This window comes from Halichoeres trimaculatus, unplaced genomic scaffold (assembly GCF_033239565.1).
Source record: "Halichoeres trimaculatus isolate MK-OKI-2021-1 unplaced genomic scaffold, fHalTri1.1 fHalTri1_scaffold_10, whole genome shotgun sequence".
NCBI lineage: Eukaryota > Metazoa > Chordata > Actinopteri > Labriformes > Labridae > Halichoeres > Halichoeres trimaculatus.
This window is the reverse complement of record NW_027437187.1, coordinates 767,501-792,928: the sequence shown is the minus strand read 5'-3', so window position 1 is coordinate 792,928 and position 25,428 is coordinate 767,501. Positions and strand designations below refer to the sequence as shown.

General features: G+C 44.3%; 1 protein-coding gene across 2 annotated transcripts in view; it reads left to right on the top strand.

Annotated features, from left to right (window-relative positions):
* Positions 1 to 25,428, top strand: part of LOC141796942 (neural-cadherin-like) — a 158,132-nt gene that overhangs the window by 99,581 nt on the left and 33,123 nt on the right. For both annotated transcript variants that reach the window (XM_074678283.1, XM_074678284.1), the window contains exons 14-25: positions 389 to 516; positions 859 to 1,045; positions 3,001 to 3,144; positions 7,350 to 7,633; positions 8,101 to 9,709; positions 10,568 to 10,661; positions 12,021 to 12,205; positions 13,137 to 13,366; positions 13,906 to 14,183; positions 16,019 to 16,233; positions 20,371 to 20,498; positions 21,936 to 22,063. In XM_074678283.1, coding sequence (XP_074534384.1) covers positions 389 to 516; positions 859 to 1,045; positions 3,001 to 3,144; positions 7,350 to 7,633; positions 8,101 to 9,709; positions 10,568 to 10,661; positions 12,021 to 12,205; positions 13,137 to 13,366; positions 13,906 to 14,183; positions 16,019 to 16,233; positions 20,371 to 20,498; positions 21,936 to 22,063 — 3,610 coding nt within the window. The remainder of the gene's footprint in view (positions 1 to 388; positions 517 to 858; positions 1,046 to 3,000; positions 3,145 to 7,349; positions 7,634 to 8,100; positions 9,710 to 10,567; positions 10,662 to 12,020; positions 12,206 to 13,136; positions 13,367 to 13,905; positions 14,184 to 16,018; positions 16,234 to 20,370; positions 20,499 to 21,935; positions 22,064 to 25,428) is intronic.

Below are 25,428 nucleotides of genomic sequence, written 5' to 3'. Positions count from 1 at the left end.
TGTCTTCAAAGAGGTCAACCTCAGTGCCTGAACTGTGAAATAAAACACTCAGATGTTCTCTTATGGGGGTGATTAAATCCTGTGGAACCTTTTTATTCTTCTATAATTTGGAGACCATACTGTACCAAACCCCAGCATCAGCCGATTATCTCCCAGCTTTGAAGTTTAATGTTGAGTTCATGTGCAGGGGACTTGTAAAATTCAGTGTGCTCCAGTCAGCAGCTGCAGAAAACAGTGTAGGCTCATGTTTTTTTTTTTTTTCTTCAGGAAATCAAAGCCCTAAATCTTTAATGCACCGTTACAGAGGCTGCAGCTCAGGATGCAACAGAATTTATTATCTAATTAGTATCTGGAAATTAAGTCATTATTAATCTGCTTCTCTCCGTAGATGTCAATGACAATGTGCCATTTTTCACCTCCTCCATTTACGAGGCCTCGGTTACAGAAGGAGCTCAGGTTGGAACTACAGTTCTTCAGGTGTCTGCCCACGACAAAGACCTGGGTCTGAATGGAGAGGTGAGCGGATTGCTTTTTTTGGGAAGAGAACCTTTATGTAGACTTTTTTTGCTCAATCATCGCTCCCCGCTGGAACATTTTGTCACAGTTTTGTACATCAGATGCTGAAGTGCTGTTAAAGCAGTGTCAATAACGGAGCCACTGCTTCTGTGTGACTGAATGTAACAATATTGGTGGGATGAAGTATCGATCCGAGTTCGCCTGTGATGAGACGACAGCTTCAGGAAGATGATGGAGAGCTCCTGACATTTCCAGCTACAAAGCCCTTTATTTCTACCACTTCTTCAAATAAATGCCTGAAAAATACTGCGGCTTCATTTCCTAATTCCCTGTGCTCCTCAGATCACTTACTCTCTACTGAGTGACAGCAGCGGCGACCACCGTCTGTTCCGCATAGACCCCAAATTTGGAACCATCAGCACAGAGGCCGTGTTTGATCGAGAGGCACGGAGCTCTTATCTGCTGGAAATTCAGTCAGAGGACAGGCAGGAATCAGCGCGACCCGGCAAGAACAAGCAGCCCAACTCAGGTAGGATTTTGATTAGGATGGGTACCTTTCACAGTTGAAATGACACAGTACTGATGCCTGGTACCTGCCAGTCGGCGCCGGTACTCTACGGTACCAATTTTCAGTACATTTGTGTGCGTTTATGTGGTAATATTTTTTTTAATTACAATAAATTGAGTTTTTAATTTCACGTTTATATAACCTTGCAACACTGTGTTCATGTCCTGCACGGAAAATCGCCTATTCTTCTACTTCCTCACAGTAACAAGGATGTGTTCAGGTTCCCTAACATGGTACCATTTGGTTCTATGTGGGTTGCTACTTGGTGCTACAGTTCGATTTTGGTGGGTACCTATAAAGTACTTACTTTGGGGCCCATCACTAATTTTGATAATGACAGCAGGCTTTTATTTTGATAATGATGTTGATGGCAGGCTTTTATTTTGATAATGATGGCAGGCTTTTATTCTTCTGGCATCCAACTACTCATGAGTAAAGTTTTTTGTGAAGCTTACTGATTGGTTTTCTTACAAAGAATCAAATAAGAAAATAACCTATGACTCACAGCTACGCCCATGATACGATGCCACATCAAACAGCTCGTTAGCTTTGCATTTGTCCGGTCCGGGCAGCTCTCCATGCTATAGGGACAGACTTGCTGCTGCAGACAGACTAGTGGACACTCAGGGAACTGCAGTCTTGGTATCTCATTACCACTCATCACTCATCATGTACAGTAATTTTGCAAAGTCCTTTAAAACACCATAGGAAGCAGCATTGTTATTAGTTTAAAGTATTAAAGGGCACCCTTCTTTTTGAGGAGCCCTGTCATTTTGCTCCCTGTTTTAAACAGACCTTATGATACTTTTTTGTGTTCACATTGTTGTACTGACTTAAAATCCTCAAACATTGTCTGGCCACACAGCCTCACTGAGTCTTCCCTGTGAGCGCAGCCTCAGATGTCCTGGCACAGAGGTGTTTTTTTCTGCCCTCTTCTTTAGTTTTCATTGTTCAATGTTTAACCAGAATGGCCCGTGTTTGTTTCCCGTTGTCTCTGTGTGACATTTCGGCATTGGTAAAAGGTGGCCTGTATGCAGAGTCACATAATGTGACGTTTATATTCAGGAGCGGCTCTCTGGTAAATGTTTGTGGAGGAGGTATTAAGGGTAAAGGGTGATGTTTCGGAGCCGTAAAGCCTTCTCTCCAGAGTTGCCAAGGCTGCTTAGCATTTGCAATGAGCCTTAGCTGTGTCTTGTGCAACAAATCTCCCACATCCAGAAGGGCTCATCTCCTCTGCAAACATTACCTGTCTCTCTGCGTCCCCACTGGAGCATACAGGGAGGGGGAAGAGGAGGGGGAGGAGGGAAGGTAACGACAGGATGAGAAAATAGAGCCAGCATCACCACCCCTTTACCACAGCAGCTCTAAATTAACTCGTCAGCCATGGGATGTGTGTGCAGATAATTTATTATTTCTAACCAAAGAAATAAACAGCATAATGAGGGGGTGGGGGGTGGGTATCTATGGGGCACAAACACTTGTCATCTTATAAATATTTAACCCTCCCTGTAGAGAGGTTCTTTATCGACTCCCTGAAACGGAGCAGCTTGTTGAAGAGCTTTGGTCCCATTAGTGTGAGTCTCTGTGCTGAGAACTGTTTGCCCTCTAAGAACAATAAACTCTTGACAAAATGAATGATCTATGTAATCTACAGCACATCTTTGTGAATAATGTTTTTTCTGATACTCATGACGTTGAGGGGCATGGCATCAGGTTAAGTGCCTCTCCACAGTAAGCTGTGACAATGAATTGTTGAATCAATGAGAAACAGATGGAGAGAAAATACAGAGCACAGTGTGTGTGTGTGTGTGTGTGTGTGTGTGTGTGTGTGTGTGTGTGTGTGTCTGTGTCTGTGTGTGTGTCTGTGTGTGTGTGAGTGAAAGCTTTAATCTTCTGACATCCTGTCATTCCTGCAGACACAGCGTATGTGAGGGTTTTCATCAGCGATGTCAACGACAACAAACCGGTCTTTGCTCAGCGCCTGTATGAAGTGGGAGTCGACGAGGATGCAGATGTGGGCCTGGCTGTTGTCACCGTCAGTGCTAATGATGAGGATGAAGGTACACTTGATGAGGCAGCAGGTCCCGCTGATGCCGTTTGCTCAAATAAAGGTTAAAGAAGCTAGCCAAACGTAAAAGTTTGTGAGATGCTAAAACTTCACAGTCGACGCAGTCTCTCTCCTGGAACTACAGACAAACATTTTGGCAGCTTCTCAGTCAGGTTCTTTTTTTATTTTCCCTAACAGCGTGTTATTTGCCAAGCAGGCACCTTTTTGGAAGATGGCCTTGGTGTGCAGCAGTTTGCATAAAGTGACCCTTTAGGCAGTCTCCCAATCTGGCCTGAGCTCTGCTGAAATCATTCAGTGTGCTGAATTTAGCTGTAGTCTTTTGAGTGCTCGGTAATGTTCTGTAGCACATATGTTCCAGGAAGAGTGACACCCTCCCACACAGTAGGTGGGCCGGATTTAACCAGTAAAGCAGTTGTTCATCCCTCTGTGCAGCAGTGGGCCTAAGATCCCCTTATCGGGCATGTTTGGGTCTGTTAATCAAGTATTTATGGCCAGTGGGGGTGCAGCTTAGGCCGGCTGCAGCACTAATGATGGATAGTGGTGGAACTACACCCACCCGGACACCCACCCCGACATTAAAGTTACAATACTGTTGCTCTTGTATCTCACAGGCTGAGCTCAATCTGTCTTGTTTAAGATCTCTACCCTGGGCCTGACTGCTGTGAGCTCAGCAGATCCCTGTGGGAGGCAGGGAGCACTTTGTCAGCCAGGGCTGTGTTAATAGAACAGATTAGTGTATTTACATGGGATTGTAGCTACTTTAACCCAACAGCATGATTGAGAGCAAAGACTGTTCATTCCAGGAGATTATTTTATCTATTCCAGTGTTAAACCATTAGGCTGGGCCGTCTCCATGGAGACATGGCAGATAAGTTCAGATACTGACTTCCCCCCTTCCCAATGACACACACACACACACACACACACACACACACACACACACACACACACACACACACACTCCCTCTTCCAGGCCTCACAATAATCCCCCAAAGGGTGCTATCAAAGTGCATTACAGTACGCTGCTTTTTGCTCTCATGCTCCTTTTTACTTTTTCAGCTCTCTTTTTTAATTAGTATCTGATTAAAGCCGAGGAGACGGGCTACAGCGTTTCCATTTAATTAAGTAATCAAAACAAGAAAGGGATACATGAAAACCTACTAATGCTCCGGTCTCAGAGGAAATGAGGTGTAACACTCCCGTGTTGTTTCTGAAATAAAAGTAAGAAACACGAAGACGAGTTTGTTGGACCAGTTTGCTGAGATAAAACAGATGATGCCAGCTCAGCTGAATGTAAACTCTCCTGTGAAGAGTGTGTTTACAGTTACCTAACACATTACGACAGTAAAAGTGGTAAAGGATGTGATCAAATCAATTTCATATTTTATACGTTAGTTTCTGCATTTCAGGAGAAAACTGTAATGAAAGATGTGATGTCTACAGAGTGGGAACCCAGTGGAGTTGAGTTGTACGGATGATAATGATTAAATGTTTAGAGTAAATTTATAAACACAATTTTTGTTTAATGCCACAACATTCACTGCCTTCACTGCTGCAGCCCACAATGCTTATGAAAGACAAAAAAAACATTTCACAAAGACACAAATATTTTTCATAAAATATTTACATCAATTGTTCAGAACAGTTTTTTATGAGGTACAAGAATGTCTCTCAAAATATTCAAACCTTTTCTGAAAACACAAAAATGCTTAGTGTAATATAAAAATCACCCCACAAAACACAGTGATACTTCATAGAACTAAAAAACCTTCACCATGTCCAAAAGCATTCCACCTTTTTTAAACATTTGATGAAACACAAAAAACTCACCATGCAATGCAAAATACCCAACACACAATACACAAGCTTTATTTAGCAGACAACAAATAAACAGCCGGAACCTGTAGATGCCTCTTTCAAATAAAGACCTTTAAAGCATCCCAGTGGAATCACCGGTTAATTCTTTTTTTTTTTTTTTACACCAACAAGCACCAAATACTGCTTATGAGCTCTTATAAATGTATCATAGACTCATATTATTATTAGGGCTGTCATTTTAACGCGTCAATTAGATTAATTAATTACACTACATATTAATGCGTTATAAAAATTAAAGCAGATTAATCTGGATCCCAAACCCGCGGGCGTTCAAAGACGCACTTATTTTTAAATGTCTGGCATTTACAAGCCGTGTGTCCTACTTGGAAAAAGAGATGTTCTCGTCAGATTTTCAAATTTCCGACGGTCCCTGAATGTATCACACGTGAAAAAACCCGAGGGAGGGAAGCGAGAGTGATTTGTGACTGCCATCCACATCACGTTTATTCGCACGTCCTTTTTGAAAATCTGCAGAAAATCAACCGTTTGCTCTAGCTCAAGTCTTTAAAAAAAAAACTCTACGCTCTTTACTGTAGTGAATGATCGATATATATCCTGTATTTAAATCTAAAGAATTCTTTGAAAATTTCCTTCCATCTTCCTGGTGTCATGTTTCAGCTTGGGGCTGCTCTGCACCATTGAGCAACAGTTTGTGTGTTCAGAGCATGTTAAACTGAGAATACTTCACTTTTCTTTGATCCAAGACTTGAAAAAAGTGTTTTGTACATAGTTCCTCACAGTTTTTAGCCTTTAGCCCTGGTTCTCCTGACCTCATAGAAGTATAGAAGTTCCTATTGCAGTGAAAATCGAGTCAACATCGAGTAAAAGCAAAAAAACGTCCTAAAAATCAAATCAGCTTATCTTAAGTGCAGGAACGCATAGATTTTGTAAAGATAGAACCATAAAACTTTCTTCATGTGTTCCTTATGCATCAGGGTACCTAAACATGTGTTGTATATATTCCCACCTTATTTTTAAATGTTTTTTTAGTGTCTTTTAATGTAATTTTAATGTCCTGGAATTCCAAATCTTTATTTTGGGACCTTAAGCAGATATGAGATTAAAATTCGATTAATTAGATTAATTAATTACAAATCCTGTAATTAATTAGATTTTTTTTTAATCACCTGACAGCACTAATTATTATTATTATTATTATTATTATTATTATTATTATTATTGTTATTATCATTATTATTATTATTATTAAATAACAGTGAATAAAAAAAGTTAAAAAAAAAAAAAAGATTAAAACAAAAAAGTAAATAAAAAAAATATATATTAAACTCACACAGAGCTATCACTTAAAGGGCCCAAAGTCTGCTGCAGCATTAAAGAGACATTCTTCCATAGGAGTATCACAGAAGTGAATTCTTCTCATCTCAGTTGAAGTTGAGTCACTGGAGCTTGAGTCTGAGTGGAGTCTCTCCAAGTGCTATTTAACTTTTAGTTTATAAAACATTCTGATGAATTCAGCCAAGACTGAGCTCAGGATGAGGAACGCTGCTGTCTGACTCCAGTGACAGTTCGGTAAAGAGTGTCTACTGCAAACCTTGGCTTAATTACATAGACTGCAAGTATAAAGTATCCAGTAGGAGAAAATGGGGTTGGTTGTCACACTCATTGAATATCGCTACTAGAGGGCGCTGTCTCTCATATTGTGGAAAGGATATTTATGGAATTGGGTTAAGAGCTAACATACATAGACTTCTATGGAGTCAGACGGCTGAACCTGAGGTGAGACCACTTTTTGTTTTTTATGTCACACTGTAAATATTCAGCTCCTCTGTGTTTTCTTCTTGGTTCGTACACCATGAGGTCACAACATTATGGTACGGCCACACTGAAAGCGAATTTGCATCGAGATTACATACAAAGTCAAGTCATCCAAGTCCTGGACTCAAGACCTGGAGTCATAACGTGTTGTTGAACCCAGGATCATAAAGATTTTTTAGTTCGTTTTATATTAATGTCTAGTTTATTATGAACCAAGCCTTCATAAGGTTCACTGCTTGTAATGCTTAACGTCATGTCACAATAAGCTGTTATCAGTGCCTATAATAACTGTTGTATAGCTTCATAAATGCAGGTACATGTGCTCCTGACACATTTTAAGAGATTTCATAGAAAGTTTTGAAATTCTTGCAATATTCTTACAATTTTTGAAAAGTTTTTTTTTCTTTCATCAGTTGATGTTTTGTAACATAATCCAACCTTTTTTCGATCTTTTTAAGTTTACAAAATGTATTAATGTATTTGAAATTCTCAGCTGCACAGTCTTGGTGGTGATTTCACCTCAGTCTATCATTCCTGTCACAGGTGCTAACGCCAAGCTGCGCTACCAGATCACATCTGGCAACAAAGGAGGAGTTTTTGACATCGAACCAGAGGTGGGGACAATTTTTATTGCACAGCCGCTGGATTATGAGAAGCAGAAGAGGTACAAGCTGCTGGTCCTGGCCTCGGATGGGAAGTGGGAGGACTATGCCGCCGTGGTGGTGACTGTGGTGAATAAAAACGATGAGGCGCCCGTGTTCTCCATGAGCGAGTACTATGGCTCAGTCACAGAGGAGCTGGATGGGTCACCTGTGTTTGTGCTGCAGGTGAGAGGCTGGGGTCATTGCTGTTCAGAGGCTGGTTCCTGTGATCCACAGACCTGTAATTAGAACCTCTAAATGGAAACGAAGCAGCAGCTCCTTAGAGTGAGAAGAGCTGCATGTCTTCATGTTTTTGATACAGTCATTAAAGCTCTGTTGTTTAACCACAGAGCTGTGATCATCTGCTGTGTAAAGTCTCTGACAGCCTGCAGTGATTGATCCTGTGCAGAGAGGCTCAGCACTGAGGCTGTCAGACTAACTGTAAAAAAAAAAAAAAAAACTTCTGATCAGAGCTTGTTGCTTTAATTTGGGCTGTCAGGGAAAAGTGCAAACACTTAAATGGGCTGTCTGAAAACTCCCAAAGCAGAAGAGACCTGTGTGAGGTTTGAAGGGAGATAAGAGGAAGCACTCATTTGGATGTGACTGGATGAATGAAGATCCGTTTCCTTAACAAGTCCTCTTCCTCTCCTCAGGTGACGGCTACTGACCCAGACAAGGATGCCGACCAGGGCGCCATACGATACTCCATCCACGGGCAAGGGGCAGAGTCACACTTTATGATCAACGACATCACAGGAGAGATGTACGCCCAGCGCACCATGGACAGAGAGGAGCGTGCTGTGTGGCGTTTTGTTGTAATGGCGACCGATGAGGAGGGGGAGGGACTTACCGGCTTCACAGATGTCATAATCAATGTTTGGGACATCAACGACAACGCCCCCACCTTCACCTGCGCGCCTGATAACTGCCACAGCAGTGTGGCGGAGAACTCTCCACCTGGAACCTTTGTGATGGAGATGACGGCTGTGGACCTGGATGATGCAGCTGTGGGTCAGAACGCCATCCTCACGTACAGGATCACTGAGAATGCACGCAACGCAGACAAAGTGGATCTCTTCACCATTGACTCCAGCACGGGAACCATCTCTGTGTCCGCAGAGGGGCTGGACCGTGAGTCTGCTGACAGCCACAGGATAGCTGTAGAGGCCCGTGACGGGGGAGGAATGACAAGCACAGCCACAGCCACCATAGCCGTCACAGACATCAATGACCACATTCCCAGGTTCAAAGAGGAGTGGTGCAGCGCCAGCGTGCTTGAGAGCACCAATGAGGACACTCCAATTCTGGAGCTGAGCGCTGTGGACTCTGACAGTGGCAGGTTTGGACAGCTGGCCTTCAGCGTGGTGGGTGGGGACATGGAGCAGAGGTTCTACATGGTGAGCCACAGACAGGAGCAGACGGGGACCCTGAGGCTGAAGAAGAAACTGGACTTTGAGAGACCAGGAGAGCAGCGCTTCAACCTGACCGTGAAGGTGGAGGACTCAGACTTCTCCAGCCTCATACACTGTGTTCTACAGGTGGAGGATGAGAACGACAACGCTCCGCTCTTTGCACCCAGCTCACACCTGCTCTCCCCTCTACCTGAGGATGTTGCCGTGGGAACCAGCATCATTCAGGTGACAGCCACTGACTTAGACTCTGGCCTGAACGGGGAGATTCTGTACAGAGTCCTGCCCGACTCGGACCCTTTTGGGCATTTCTCAGTGAGCCGAGCAGGTGTGATCACTGTAGTGAGGCCGCTGGACAGGGAGACGGTAGCAGGTTATGAACTGGTTGTCATGGCGACAGACCGGGGCACCCCGGCATTGACTGGCAGCGTTACAGTCCAGCTGCTTCTGTTAGACGTGAATGACAACGGGCCCGAGCTAGAGACAGCCTACGCTCCCGTGCTGTGGGAGAACAGCCCGGCGCCTCAGGTGGTCTGGCTGAACAGGAGCTCCACTCTGCTGCATGTCGTGGACAGAGACTCCCCAGAGCACGGGCCTCCCTTCCTGCTCTCCCTCCCCTCACTTTACTCTGTGGACTTCCACCTTCAGGATCACGGAAACAGCTCTGCCACACTCACTGCCCTGCGGCGCTTTGACAGGGAGAGGCAGAGCGAGTTCCGCTTGCCGGTGATTATGATTGACAGCGGCCATCCGCCGATGACATCCACTCACACGCTCAGCATCACCATTGGTGACCAGAATGACAACGCCCACCTGGCAGGAGAGAAAGATGTCTATGTGCATTGCAGTAAGGGTGAGTGTCCTGCTCCCCCTCATTTCCTCCTCTGTGCCCCGTGCGCTGGCTGCTCAGCCTCTCTCTGCAGGCTGGGCGTCAGTGAAGAGGGGAAGATGAGGCTACAGCTGACGGGGAAAGTTTTCTCTCCCGTACCTGCTGTGTAGTCTTGAATTCATAATTGTACTTTTCCTTTTTACATTCTAACTCTGTTTTGTTATGGTAATACTGCCGTCAAATCCTTTCTCAAGCTTCCTGCACACTCCTCCCTCACCAGCCCCTCGCCTAAAGCCGGTCTGAACATCATATTATGATAAGCATCATGATTCCTTCTTTCTGTACTTTTTTCTCCCTCAAGGCAGGTAGGTGAGGTGTGGAGCTTTGTTAGCACTAGATCACACTCTCAGCTACATGGCAGTTTTGGTAATTGTAGAAAACAGAAGCGCTGTGACTCATCCAGGCTGCCATTGTTTACCCAGCTGCAGTACTCTGGCACCGCAGGTCGATAATAACATAATCCATACTGAGATAGCCCTGCTTCCTTAAGCTGCACGCTCTCTGAAGTGGAGCACTGAGAGCCTATTCATTCCAGCAGTGGGGCTCCACAGTTATGAGCATAATAAGTAGAACAGAACACAAGAATGCAAGATAAGGAGAAGAGAGGGACCAAAAGATAAGTGTTGGCATCAGCAGATTCTGTCCAGACTGAATCAGTTTGGTGTGTGTGTGTGTGTGTGTGTGTGTGTGTGTGTGTGTGTGTGTGTGTGTGTGTGTGTGTGTGTGTGTGTGTGTGTGTGTGTGTGTGTGTGTGTGTGTGTCTGTGTCTGTGTGTGTCTGTGTGTGTCTGTGTGTCTGTGTGTGTGTTTTTACCTTACACAGGAGGGATGGCAAATGCAGCACTTGGGAGGGTGTATGCCCCAGATCCTGATGACTGGGACAACAAGACCTACACTCTGGAGACAAGTGCAGCCAAGTAAGAGCTCTCTTCAGAATGCATCATGTTTTTTTATAGAGTAACCACCGAGCTCCAACTGTGCTGCACAGGAACTAGACTGAGTGTAACAGCTGTACACAGTGACAAGAAGTGTAACAGCACTACACAGTGACCGGAAGTTTAACAGAATGACAGGAAGTGTTGAAGAACAATAGGAAGTACTAAAAATGACAATACATTTTATTCACAAAGCTCTTTTCATCCAAGATCTCAAATTGCTACAGCTTCATAAAAACAGAAAAGAAATGATAGAAGATAAAAAGGGCCAATAAAACAGTTAATTAAAAAACATTGAAAAAGATCTGAATAGTGTCATGTGACACAATCTTAAAAGCATCAGAGTTGGCTAAAAGCTGTGCTAAAAAGAAATGTCTTTAGCTCCTTTTCAAAGCAGTCAGTGGATTGTGGTGCTATATTCAGAGAGGATATTCCACATACATGGAGCAGCAGCACAGAAGACCCTATCACCCATAGTCCTCAGTCTGGTTCAGGGTGTATAGAGGAGGTTTGAGTGGGTGGAGCGGAGGGAGCATGTTGTGTTCTGTTGATTTATCAGTTCCCTGAGGTTGGAGGGGGCATGTCCATGGATGTGTTGGTGTGTGAGGAGGGAAACCTTCTACTCAATCCTGGTAGTGACGGGGAGCCAGTGGAGTGAGTGAAGGATGGGTTTGATGTGTTACAGAGCAGAAGAACAGGAAGCGATTTAGAATGACAGGAAGTGTTACAGAACAACAGGAAGGGCCCACAGTGAGGAGCATCTATCCATCTGTCAGTGATCTCCCTCAGTGTGAAGCATGGCTCACAGGCCCTGATCTCAGATCCAGGTTTCTGTCCTCTGATGGGAGCTGCTCCTTCCAAAGAGACTTTAACCACTACCATGGCTGCTGATTGCTACCCTGCAAAATGCAATCAGATGGAAACAAACCAAGCAATCTGGGTCCACCTGTATGATGTGCTTGAGATGAAACAGCCTTGTGCTGCTGCTCAGTATTCAAGTCCTTAAAATCAGATTAGAAATACCAATTGCATATTTGTTTTATTAACAAAACAAATCTTGACAGTAACCATGACAACTATCAAGCTCCTTGGAGCTCAAGATTTCTCTCTCTGACTCCTTGGCTGCTTTTCTTCCTCTATTTTCTTTTTCTTTTCCAATTGAATACTTTCACTTCGTGCTGGAGCTACAGCAGATACCACTGACCATTTCTGGTCCTGTGTGTCTGCCATCCGTCAGGTGTTTTTCCTCAGAGTAAAGAGAAGCCACTTGTCTTTGTTATTTTCTTGCACTCATCTTCCACTGAAGCCTTCCTCAGCTCAGCAGCTCTTTTCTTTCCTTAGGTACTTCACTCTGAACCAGAGCTCAGGAATGCTGACCATCCGGCAGAGTGCTCCAGCGGGCAGCTACTGGCTGAGAGTCGGAGTGTCTGATGGAGTTTGGCCTGATGTGATCTCAGGGGTCAGAGTTCATGTCAGGGAGCTGGAGGAAAAGGCCGTGCTGTCGTCTGCCTCACTGCGTCTGACCGGTAATGCTAGCAGAAACGCTGACTCACCTGTTGGCTCTCTCAGTGTGTTATTTTGAACCATGGTGAGCTTGCAGCGCTGCAGGTGGATGCCTTTTACATCTCCACCTGACCTCTAAAAACAATAAATCAAGAGAAAATGGAGTCTAAAAGTTCTGAATTGGGTTTTCTGCCTCAGTAAATCTGTGCACAGAAAGAAAAGCTTCCTCTTTGTTTTGTTGCTGCTGCTGTTTGATTCTTTTGTGAGGCTGATTGTGAAAGCAGCAGCCTCTGCAGAAAGCATGAACAGAGTGCTTCTTTCCATTGAATGATTATCAGCTTGTCAATCCTGTTACCACTGATAATAATAGGTTGTCAGAAGGAACTCTTAATGGTACGTCATTTAACATTCTTAGTGAGGCATCCTCTGGTTGGGCTTTGCTCTGTGTCTGTTTCCTGAACACTCTGCAGTTTATGTTGCAGCGCTCATTTTCTGTCAGGCTCTCAGAACAAATCGGAGTTAGAAAGGTCAATTTGGAAGTGTCAGGTAAAGTCCTTGACATTTAAAAAGCCATTCAGCACAGGCTTTTATGGATGCCTCGGACTCGCAGTCATTATCATTTTTGGAGATTAAGAACGACTGCCCACATCCTACCGATATTATTGGAAGGTGAAACCCTAAATATGATTGATTTCTTGGGCATTATAATATTTTGTAAAGCCACTCTTTGAAGAACTTTGTTTCAGTGCAGGAATGAATGATGTTAACCCGACAGCTCAGACTCATTCACCTTATGGACGACGCAGCGAGTAAGCGGATCAATACGCAGAGATGTTCGGATCCTCTCAGCTAATGGAATCAGGAACTCAGCAGACTTTGATCAACTCTGTAGTTGTCATTGAGGAGTCAGTGGTTCTTATTTTCATGAGCCCTCTCTCTCTTTGTCTCCCGAAGGCATTACAGCCAAAGATTTTATCGACTCACACGTCGAGGGGAAGAGTCGACTGGAGACGTTCTGGGACTTCCTGTCTGAAACGCTGTCCGTCAGGCCAGGGAGCGCCAACATTTTCAGCATCGCAGACAGAGAGCAGAAAACAGTGGACATCCATTTCTACGTGCTAACAGATAACGGCTACCTGCGCCCAGAGAAGCTGCACGCTGTCCTCGCTGCACATAAAAAGAGGGTATATATACCAGGGTGTCTGATAGAGATCGACGCTCATACATCAAGTGATACAGCGGGGAGCTTGAGGGGAGGAGATAACAGGGCGTTTTATCTGCCCTTTTATTTTCACACCAACTTTCCACCTGTTTACCGCCTGGCCCTGTCATGTCTGTGTGTCACTCCCATTCATTCTCTCTGTTTGGCCTTTTCTTTCCTTTTAATCGCCTTCTTTCCTCCATTTGCTTCATTTTGACTCCCCTGTCAGCTCAATCCATAAGTCTTGCTCCTTTCCAAGAGAACAGCTGTTAGATATGAGGAGCTTTTATGCAGATCAGACCCTCCTCTCCTCTCCTCTCCTCTCCTCTCCTCTCCTCTCCTCTCCTCTCCTCTCCTCTCCTCTCCATCTCCATCTCTGCCTTGTGCTTCCCAGTGTATCACTGCGCACCACTGGATGCCAACACTCTAGAAACAATCCTTGTATCTGCACTCACAATTACTGTAATTCTCCGTTTCCCTCTCCCTCACCTCCTCTTTCCTGCCTCCTCTGACTCTCCACAGCTGCAGTCCCTGCTGCGTGTCACCATCAGCCAGGTGCAGGTTGACGAGTGTGTGCGTGCAGACTGCAGGGCATCCGGCGGCTGCTCCACACAGTTAAGCATCAGTGACTCGCCCACCCTGGTGGACTCCGGAGCTCTCTCCCTGGTCTCAGTGACGGTGACATCCACAGCTGTGTGCAGCTGTGCTGCCCGGGAGATGACCCACCAGCCCTGCTCAGCCTACCTCAGCAACCCCTGCCTGAACGGGGGAACCTGCATCGACACCCAGAGTGGATACAGGTAGGAGGCAGTTTGCAGTTTTGAGGAAGAGAGGAGAGTAAAAAAAACTTTGAAGAGATATGAAACTGTTTAGGGAGTTCTGTGATGTGCTGCAGGTTTTTCTCCCATTTGACCCACTGTAAAAGTGACATCTCACAGAAGGAACCCAAAATGACTAATTGCTCCCCTCAGTGGAAAAATCTCCTTCACCTGCAGCTTGACCCAACTTTCTGGAGCTGCTGTGCCGTGTTGTCAGCTGAATGTAGAGCAGCAGCTTTGGGCTTTTTTTGCCATGGAAGCAATATGCATGTTTGTGCATCTCTGAGTGCATCCTGCCAGCATTATTAAATTAGGTCTCTGGATTTAGAGCCTGCTATTGATTTCTTCTTTAAAGTTGTAGTGTGCTGTGTTTTGCAGAAGTTAACAGTAATTAATGAACATAGCCTTTGGATCAAGGTCAGTGAGCAGAGCTTTAAATATTAACCCTTCATATTGACAGCAGCCCAGAGTCAATACAAAGGCCTTTAAGTGAACAGGCGTCTGTTGGCAACAGAAGGAGCACACACTGTATTCCATACACACTAATGCGCAGATTAAATAAATATAGGGCAGAGGGATTAGTACAAATGAACCCCTCCTCTACGCTCACAACTCTCAGAAATCTCATTTAATGCCATCTACATGGACATGGAAGTTTTTCAGAGGACACACAGGAAGGTTTTATCTTTAAACTGTCTCTGTTGATCTGCACACTGCTGAGAAGAGCCTCTGTTCTCAGAGAGGAATATCTCCCCCTATGTGCTATATGTGACCCCATGTGAATACACTACAACACCATAAAGAATCCAATTTTTGGTTCTCTCCTCTGTCAAAGGAGCTTAACAGGCAGCCTCAGTCAGTGTCTGATCAGATGTTGTCAGTCAGAAGAGGGGAAAACATGCCCTGTGCTGCTTGATTTGGATTGGCGTTGCTCTCTGGAGCCACATGAAAGAGCAGAGACAGAGTGAGGTGTGCTGCTCACTGCGTGGATATGTATGCATAAGGTTACACTCAGCCTGAGCCGTCCCTCTGCTGCGTATGGATCAGTATTCCTGACATGAGTTGCCCCTCTGCAGAATAAACAGCAATGGGGAGAAACAGCCCCTAACAGCCTCGGCACACACAGCTTCCCTCACACACTGCATGAAAATAGATGGCTTTGACATTATCAGCAAAGCCAGCTTGTCGCACATGCCTGCAGTGAAGGGGACCGGATGAGATCAACCGGTCGCCTCCATCCTCATCTCAGCGCTTAAGGAACGGGCTGTTTTTCATCGCTGCATGCATCTCTTCCTCTGTGGTATTTTTATTATTATATGATTAATATTATAAGCCTCTCACACACAAACACTGAGGAGAAGCAGTTCATTTCAAGACAAGTGTTCCTCCGTAGTCAGGACAAGAAGAGTGCTGGAAATGAGCGCAGAAAAAATTAAAGGAAGTGAAATGCATAATGTGTTAACAAAGGATGTGTGCTGTGTCTCCAGAGGGTTCAGCTGTGACAAATGAAGAGTGGTTCCGGGTGCCGTTGTGTTCATAGCTAATTGATTAAATGCAGAATTAAATATTCAGGGCACCCGGCTACTGCAAACAGCTGATTGATAAAAGCACAGACTGTGGGCAGCTGCTGTGTTTGAGCAGAGTCAGACGCTGACAGATTCAACACCAGTCTGCCACAGAGGAGTCACCACGCTGGGCTCCTGAGACTGAGCAGCGTGAAGATTTCCCCCAACACAAACAAGGATCAAACTGATTGTTTCTCCTCCTCTGTTTCTCCCTGATTCTTCTCACTTCTGTCTCTCCTCCTGGTGATACAGGTGCCGCTGCCCCCCGCAGCTGGAGGGGCCAGACTGCCAGCAGATGAGCCTCAGTTTCCTTGGCAACGGCTATGCCTGGTTTCCCCCCATAAGGCCTTGCTTTGATAGCCATCTTTCACTGGAGTTTATGACTGAAGAGGAGGACGGGCTGCTGCTGTACGCCGGCCCACTGGCCACGCTGCTGCCTGGAGACGCCGAGGACTACATGGCCATAGGTAAAGAGTCAGGATAGATAATGAGGCGTGCTAGGCGCACGAGGAGCCTGCGAGCTGTTTCTGCTCTGAAACCAGAAACTTCATTCTCTGTGTTTAATTACTGTGAGCCGGCTTATCAGATAGAAGAGGCATATTCTGTTCGTTAGCGCTCTGTAGAGGGATATGAGCAGCTACACATCCTGTGTGTGTGTGTGTGTGTGTGTGTGTGTGTGTGTGTGTGTGTGTGTGTGTTACTCCATAGTGAGCCATAAGAAACGCTGTCTTTGTTTACCCTCCTTCAGTGTCACAGCAGCTTCAGAGTGCTGTCTCTGTCAGTGTTTCACTCAAGGACGCATCAGCAGGGATTATTCTTCACAAAGGCCCAAGTGTAAATCCTGCAGGTGAAGGACAGGGCTAAATATGTGATCAAAACCAATGGCTGATAGAGTTTTTACTTATTATATTTATTAAGAGTGCTCACACTAAATAAGAGTTATAATTGAATGCTTCTGAAAAAACAAGAAGAACAGTTAAAAAAAGAGCCTGTCTTTGTTAAACATCTCGTTAGTTATGAGAAACAGGAGGAGAGATGTGGCGGCACAAAAGATCTCTTCTTTCACTGACAATCTGAAAATTTGCTACTGTAATAAAATGTGTTGTAACAGAAGCTCAAAGTATTGGAGGTCATCATCACTGACAGTTTCTACAGAGATTGTAAGTTTCGTACACTCTGTATTTTTACAGACTGGACTCTCACTGATGCTGTGTTTTTCATTGACTGACAACATACAGAGTATTTAAACACAAGCCCTTTTATCTTAAATTATGTCTGTTAATTCCTGTATGTACATCAGAGGATTAAGAAAAAAAAATACGATTTTGAAATTAAAGTCAAATAAAGCTGTAATTTTCAAAGAATTAAGCTGCATGAGAAGTCTTAATAAAGCCTATGGTTATGTTTAAGAAGTCTGAACTATCAAATAGAAGGATATGAAAACATGAGCAGGCCTTCTGCTCCAAAAGGACTTCACACGTTCACGATTAGCCTTTTAGCAGCCTACAGCTGGCCAGAGTAAAAACAGGTCTGTGGAGCATGGTGTGGGTTTACTGTCTGTAATAAATGTCAGACATTATATAAATGTTTTTAAAAAAAGGTCAAAACTTCAGGATTCTAAATCCACAGTGAAATAAACCAAGCTCTGACATGAGGACAGGAAGCGGACAGGAAGCGGACAGGAAGCGGACAGGAAGCGGACAGGAAGCGGACAGGAAGCGGACAGGTAGCGGACAGGAAGCGGACAGGAAGCGGACAGGAAGCGGACAGGCAGCTTGCGCTGCTCTCTGTATCCACTGTTCATTGTCACCATCTTACATGATGTGTTAACTGAAATGTGTATTTGTTGTCAGTTGATCAGACACTGTTTCAGCTCACCTTACAGAGGAAAAGGTCTGCTGTGAAGACTTTATGGGGTTTAACAATGTGCAGATGTGTAGCTTTCTCTGTGATAGCCACCTGTGTAGTAGAGTGGATGGCTTTGACTTTATGATAATGATCTGATGAGGTAGAAGAATGTTAACGAGTGATGACAACAGACTGTTGTGGCACGTGGTGTACTCAGCACGCTTGAAGCACTGAAGCAGTTGCTTGCCTTTTGGAGCTCCATCTAATGGCTGATGAACTGTAACAGCAGGACACGTCTTCTTGTTGTTCATGCAGATGTATTGGCTACACAGTGTATCAAACACAGCTCAGGTCTTCAGATGATGAGAAAGCTTTTAGAAGTGAGTCTGTGTCCAGCTCAGCCGCACAGAGACAGTTTGTCTCTGTTCTCACAGCAGCATGTCCTGCTCTCTCCCTCTGTCTCCTTCATGTGTCGGATCTTTAAACAACATTCATCAGCTGATGTCACAGCAGGTGACATGAGCCACAATCCAAATGTTAAACATCAAGACCAAAAACAGGAAGGATGAGCTCACCTCTCTGTCTGAACCTCTTCCATGAAGTGGCTCTGGCCGTAAAATGTTTTACTCTATCTTTTACTCGTCTGAAGAACATGATTTTTTAAACTTTCACCTGAATGTAGTACATCAAGTGTAATCTACTGGTCCACAGAGGAGCAAGAGCATAATAAGGGTGAGTGAATCCACAGCATGAACTCAGATCATTACAGTCTCCTTGAACAGATCAGGATGGAGAGGAACTTACAGGACCAGGACCAGGACCAGGAGCAGGGAGGGCTCTACTGCTTGTGCTTGACTGAATGTTGGAAATAAACATTGAACATTAATGATAGATGAACACCCTCTCTCCATCTCCCACAGGATTTTGTGTAACATTTGCATGAAATAGTTCGTCATGAAAATGCTTTGGGTGGTGTAACTGAACCCCACCTCCAGCCCCTGATGTTAGTGGTTCTGTCTTGTAACACAGCAAGGAGTTGGTGCTAGTTTTGAACCATCTTTTTCTGGTTAAGGGTCAGTTCTTTGCTGGAACTGGTGCCTGGCTAGGCCCTGGCTCCAGCCTAGCTCTGTCTTGGTTGAAAGGGGGATCAGTGATGCCCTGCAGAGGATGTGTGAACAGAGATGATCTGGTTCATTGGTGTGGATTATGATGCTGTGCAATAGCGTCCAGGTTTCTGCCTGAGTGTTTCTTTCTTTTTTTTCCTCTTTTTTTTTCTATTTTAGAGAAGCATGAGCATGTGCAGACAGTCATAAGTGCAACAGATCAAGAGAAACTCTTCGGTGGCTCTGCCTGGTGTTGCTGGTTTGACCAGCATTGCTGGTCTGGGCAATCTCTCTGCACGAGCAGTCTAGTCCATCGCCTTCGAATCCAAAGTGAATAAGTAGTGATGGCTGTTGTGTGGTCTTCCTCCAAACAGGGTTCATAACAACCTATCACAGCCACCAGCTGAGAACAAAACCTTTATCCAGTTGGTTCACATTAAAACATGCTTTGAACTTCAAACACCAAGGTGGTGTGCCTCGCTCTTTTATTATACACATGGGTATCAAGTATTAGTGCTGGATGTTAAGACTGAGCACATGCAGATTTTTAAACCTACATATTTATAAGTTGTACAAATCCCTGAACCCGACTGTAATAAGAGGGTTGGCCAGTCAGAGGGAAGAGGGTTTGTGTATCAGGGAGCCTTAAAGAGACAGCAGCTAAAACAAAGTGTTTCACACAGAGGCTAGAAAAGGTTTCCTAAAACACCATCAAGAGAAATATTGGGATTTTTTTCTAGCTATAAAGCATGTAAAGATACTACAGGAGCACCAGAGGGACAGGATAAAGTCTAAAAGGAAAATCACAATACCACTCTTTAATTTAAGATCTGACCACAGGCTGTGTATCTCTAGCTTACAGAGTTTGGCACATGTTTTTACTCAAACACACACTGTTGATGACCATTACATTCGTCTAACTTAAAACTTCCTGTTTGTTGCCATAGTTGCGTTCCTGATTGGCTCTCATTTCTATCTGCATTCACAATCCACTGAGTGTGTCCTGGGTCTGTCCTCAGTGTTCCCTACCACAGTGGGGTATCTGATCTTTAACACTCAACGTGTTTGTGATGCAGGTCCCTTCAGAGCAGACTGATGTTATGATGCTCATCTTCAGAGCATCACAACATCCAGCCTTAGCAGAGTTTGGTGAATGTGAGGAATCAGTTCATAAAGGTGTCCTTGGTCTTGGCTATTTTATCTTTTTATTTATGTATTTATTTATTAAACTAGAGTCTAGCTCCTGTCTCATCCACACACCTTTCTTTAACTCCATGCGTGAATGTTTTCATCCCTTTGTTTCAGGTGATGCTCAGACTTCCTGCTCTGATCCAGCTGGGCTATGCTTCATTGTTATTCTCTCTCCATGTGATGCCGTGTCTTTGTCTTGGACTGAAATGTTTTATTTATCTGATTTTTTTCAAACCTGTAATTTGCATCCCACCTGGTCTCTTTTTTCTTATTTCTTTGTTTACATATCCCATCTCAGGTTTTCATGACCTCAACCATATATCAGTGAGCTTAGCTGTTTCTTCACTTTCAGCGCTGCTCTTCACTTTGATTGAGTGTTTTTATCAGTCAGGTTTAAATCTAGTCTCAACACACTTTGTGTGACGGAGTGTTCATCAGAACCATTTGTTTTTGTCTCCTCAGAGCTGATTGGTGGCACACCCAGTTTGAAAATCAACCACGGCTCTGGGACCTTAGTCCTCCAGTTAACTAACAACGCTGGAGTGGCTGACAGACGTTGGCACCGCCTGGACGTGAGGAGCAACAGTAAAGTAAGAGGGGAGCGTGTGTGTGCAGGCTGGAGACCTGAGTTAATGATGTGGAGGGAGATCATTTAGCAAGTGTATGTTCAACAAATTAATACACTACAGAAACTTCTGGAAGCACTCTGTGAGTTTGCATTTATTCCTGAAGTGATTTAACACAAGAGAGTCCAGTGTGCGAAGCTCAATCTACCTTTGTTTCCCCTGCTGCAGATGTCTATTATCAGCTGCCTGTGTGTGCAAATGAGGATGAAAAAACTAGTCTTGTGTAAAAATTTGGAAATATTGTTTAGGCTTAGAAGAAATAATGTCATCAAAAAGACCAAGAACAGGAGGAAAGTTTCAGAGAGACCATCAACAGTCCAAACAAGAGTGAAACATGGCCCCAGAAAAAAGCTGGTGTCAGAGTGGCCATCACTCGAGAGAAATGTGGCATCACAACGACTTAAACAGAGGCTGTAATAAATCTCAAGTTCAAAGACCAGGAACAAGTCACGGTCAGGAGAACTTTAAGCACCAAAGAGGCAAAGAACAAGCAAGGATTAGGAGAATTTACAGCTCCACAGAGACCAGGATCAGGACAGGATGAAGAAAGATAACAGCATCATGGGGACAAGAACAGGACAGAACTAGAACAAAAACATCAGAGACTAAAACCAGTCCAGGATAAGAAGCCTCACAGAGACCAGGGACAGATGAGGGAAACTGAGGCGTCAAAGAGAGGACGATCAGACCAGAGTGAGACCAGGAACTGGTTCAGATTAGGAAAATCAAAGATGTCATAAAGAACAAGTAAAGGCCAGGACTCAATGAAAGCTTCAAGAAGAGCAGACATGTGCCAGGATGAGGAGAGTCTAAACCCCGTTTCCACCAAGCGGTCCAGTATGGATCAGTACAGTTTGGTACAGATTGGATCAGCAAAGCCTGATCCTGTTTGCATTTTCACAGCAAACTGTGCCCTTCTTGGTAAGCGGTGTGTAAGCTGAAAGCTGGTGGCCATGTCTCTAACCCTAACCGAGTCTAGCCCCACCCCTTTTGGGGTGGGAGGGCACTCTGACAACAGAAGGGTACCAAAAAGTGGGACAGTACGTGTCAGTAATCTGGAGACCGGTCCTGGTTTTTGTCAAAGAAACAAAATGCATGCCGTACCAGGAAGACCTGAACCAAACCACTTGGTGGTAATGGGGTCAAACAGGGTCAAAGACTTCGGGAACTGATCTGATAGTGGCCACAAGAGGGATGCGTGCAGAACTGGGAATATGCAACTGGTCCAGCCGATCCGAGGCTGGACTTGTTTCTTTGCGCCTTGTTAAATATTGAAAATATTAACTCTGACCTGCTGGTTGCTCTTTGCAGACTCTATTAAAACAAGGATGGATGAAAACTTGCAGTGGGTTACAAAGAAAGCACTTACTGACTTCCTCTCTCCACTCTACCCTTTTCAAGGAAGTGCGCTTCACCCTGGATCGATGTTCCTCCGCCATCATCATGGAGACGGAAGGCGTGGACTCCTGGGCAATGACAGAGGATCGCTCATCCTGTGAAATCCGAGGGGTCACTCCCAACAGGGACAAGTAAGATCAATAATTAAGTGGAGAAGTCTGCAGAGAGTGGAGCAGGAGACATGACACCACCATGTAAAAATTGGAGCTGCTCATCTGAATCCTAAAGGGAATCAGAGCACTTCATAAAACAATGGGAGGAGTGATGGAGAGATGCTGAGCTCTGTTTATTTTACATTGTCCTGAACTTTTATATTAACCTGCTTCTCCACACGTGTGCCCATAAACTCCCTCCTACTCCTCACTGAATCTGCTCAGGCTCAAACTCACACTCAGACACAGCAGATGTCAGCAGTCATTGCCTCGCCATCTCACAGCAGGAGGAGATGTGGGCTCAGTCAGTGATACAGGATCTGGTCTGAGACCCTGTATGTGAAGCATGTGACTGAATATTCAAGGAATAGTTTGGTTTTTTTGGAGGCAAGGGTTGCATGGGGTCCAGTCATATGAGTCCTGACTCGTTCAGGTGTCCTCTTTTGTCAGCGTGTTAGCATGTTAGCGTGTTAGCGTGTTAGCATGTCAGCGTCTGTCAGAACCACAATGTTCTTAGTGTGGTTGGAGGCTGCAGATGGGAACAGCTGATCAATGTGTAGCAGGTGGAGAAACCTGTATGAGTCATGGTTTAAGCTTCTTTGTCCTGTGTTGACTCCACACCACATATGTGGGCTTAAGTTTATCTGCCCACTCTGTAGTACTCCACCAAAACTCTAGTGGGCAGTGTGGTGATCGTCGAATTGGCCATTTCAGGTCCTGCAGTGTTTTTATTCACTATTTTGCATCGTGCAGCATGAATTATAAGGATTCATACAGTTTGAAAAATAAATAATTTCCTCTGACACCAAAGTTGTCATGTTTCCCGCTTGAAGCAGATTCTCTCTGCAGAGGTTTATAGCTTAGCTCAACACGGGGGCCAAGCTGACCAGATTCCTTTGTTGGTAATATGACAAGTGCTACATACAACCCCACACAGGCACAGAGGAGCTGTTCATTGTTACTGAATGCTGATCTCGTAAAGGTGAAACAGAGAGCCAGCCTGTGTGGGAACACTCTTCATCACATGAGAATAAATCCTGTGAAACTTCATCAAACTGTTGCTTCTGCAGGAGCTGTGTGCTGATGGTTGAGGTGTCAACATTTGGGCGTCTCTAGAGATCCTTCAGGGTTTTCTTTGGCTGCTGACTGCCTGAGGTTATTTCCTCTTTACTGTTTTCAAATGTCAGTGGATGGATGGCCCAGAGGGGCCATGTCTAAATGCTCCATGTCCCTTCAGGGGTAAACAATCCCTTATAGAGTGCAGCGGTCCCAGTCAGCAAGGCTGCAGAAAGTCAAACATGTGGAATGAAGTTATATTGAACATATTTACAGATGTGGAAACAACATACAGTATGATGTGTGTAAAGTGTGGATGTCAGTAGAGGTATGGTGTCTCTGTGCTGACCTTGCACAGGGGCAGCCTTTAATGATGGATAATTATGCTACATATTTGATCCTCAGCGTTTGACACTGAACCTACCTGCAGCATGCACATCAACATAACAAAAAGAGGTGTCTGCATACTGTAACGATCCAGCTCTTTGAAGTGGAACTTATTCAGACGCTGCATCTGAAATCAGTTGGGACTGAGTTCAGCTCCCTCTCTGCAGAGAGCGCAGCATCGGTAAACTCCCCTGATATCATCCTTAAAACTGGCTGAACGCAGACTAAGGCTTTTAGTTTTTATGTCACACAACACTCTCAGGTCTTATTTGTACCAGCAAAATTATTTTTCCCACTGTTAAAAAAAAAAAAAAAAAAAAAAAAAAAAAAAAAACCTACCACAGCAATGTCGGTTTAAAAGGTTTATTAGAAAACAATCATCCCAGCTCAATGAGGATCATTCACATTAAAATGAGTGCTTTAGAAGTATTTTCTCCAGCTAAAAGCAACTTTTTTATAACAATATGATAATTTTGAAAAAACATGCGTCCTAAAAAGTAAAAAAAATATCTAAAACCCGTTCTTAGTTAACAGTCTTTTCTTTGTGGGAGCAGGTGAAACAAGTCTGATTTAAAGCAGCACAGATTCTTCCTTGGGCCTCCGTATCTCCATGGCCACCTCACTGCTGCTCCCCTGTACAACAGCGTTGGCTCGGAGAATGCTTCCCTGTGCGTCTGGCAGCCCGCTCCAGTCCGCGTTCGTCCCCGCTTCACTTAAACCGGCAGCTTCAATTAACTCTTTTCATGCATTGTATCCGTTTCTGCGTCTCTTCCTTCCCAATCCGCCGTCCACCGCTGGCTCTCTTTTCTTCCTGCAGTCTTTCCTCTGCTCCTCTCCGTTCTGCTCTGCTCTCCAACTGGCGTCCTGTAGTTTCCGCGTTCCCCCGTCACACCTGTGAGTCCTCTTTAATCAGTTCAGTGTGTTGTCCATGGTTAGTCACGGGTCTACAGTTAATCAGTCTCAGGTGCAGTGATTAGTTGTGTCTAAGTTCACAGTAAAACCATTAAAACTAAAAAAACACACAATGATTAAAATAGCAAATCAAACCACTCAAACAAACCCATGCAAATTAAAGTTAGACACAACTTATAAACTCCAAACATAACTGACTCTGTGACAGTAATGCTCGTGTTAGTTTTGTCTTGTTTATCTCTTTTGAATGGCTTTTATGCATCCTGCTGCTGCTGCGTCACACCTCCCGTTGCATTTTTATGTATCATTTTCTTTGATGTATTGTTCTTATTGTTCTCTGGCACTGCTGTAAAGCACTTTGGGGTCTTTTGGGTAACTGTTTCCAAAGATTGATTGATTGATTGATTGATTGATTGATTGATTGATTGATTGATTGATTGATCGATTGATTGATTGATTGATTGATTGATTGATTGATTGATTGATTGATTAAAACGCCAGCTTCTTTTCCTCTGACAATGATTCATTCATTCACTCCATGGTGGGCTCGGCCTGCCACTGTGTGCTGTTTGCTTTGTTGCTTAATTATTCTGTGAGTCTGTGAAGTTTAGGAATGTACAGAAGGGCTTTGCTGCAGCTGCTGCTATTAATTGTAATAACTTCTCATTTTTAAGGACCTCTGACAGCCCGCTGTGATCACAGTGTTTGAGTTGATACTTATTAGTGTGGTCCTGTATATGATCAGCCAGGCAACAAAATGAATTAAAAAGCATGTTTTATTACCTCTGTGCTGCGCATTCTGAAAATGCAAAGAGTTGCAGTGCCGGCTTTGTGTTTTGATTGTTTCAGGGAAAAGCTTCACAGTCAACATGCTTTTTTTCAGCAATAAAGAGGAAAATCACAACGAGGACGAGAGAATCAGATGTCATATTTGTTGTCAAACAGCATTAAAAGTGAGGACAGCTCCTGCTGGCAGGAAAAGACTGAAA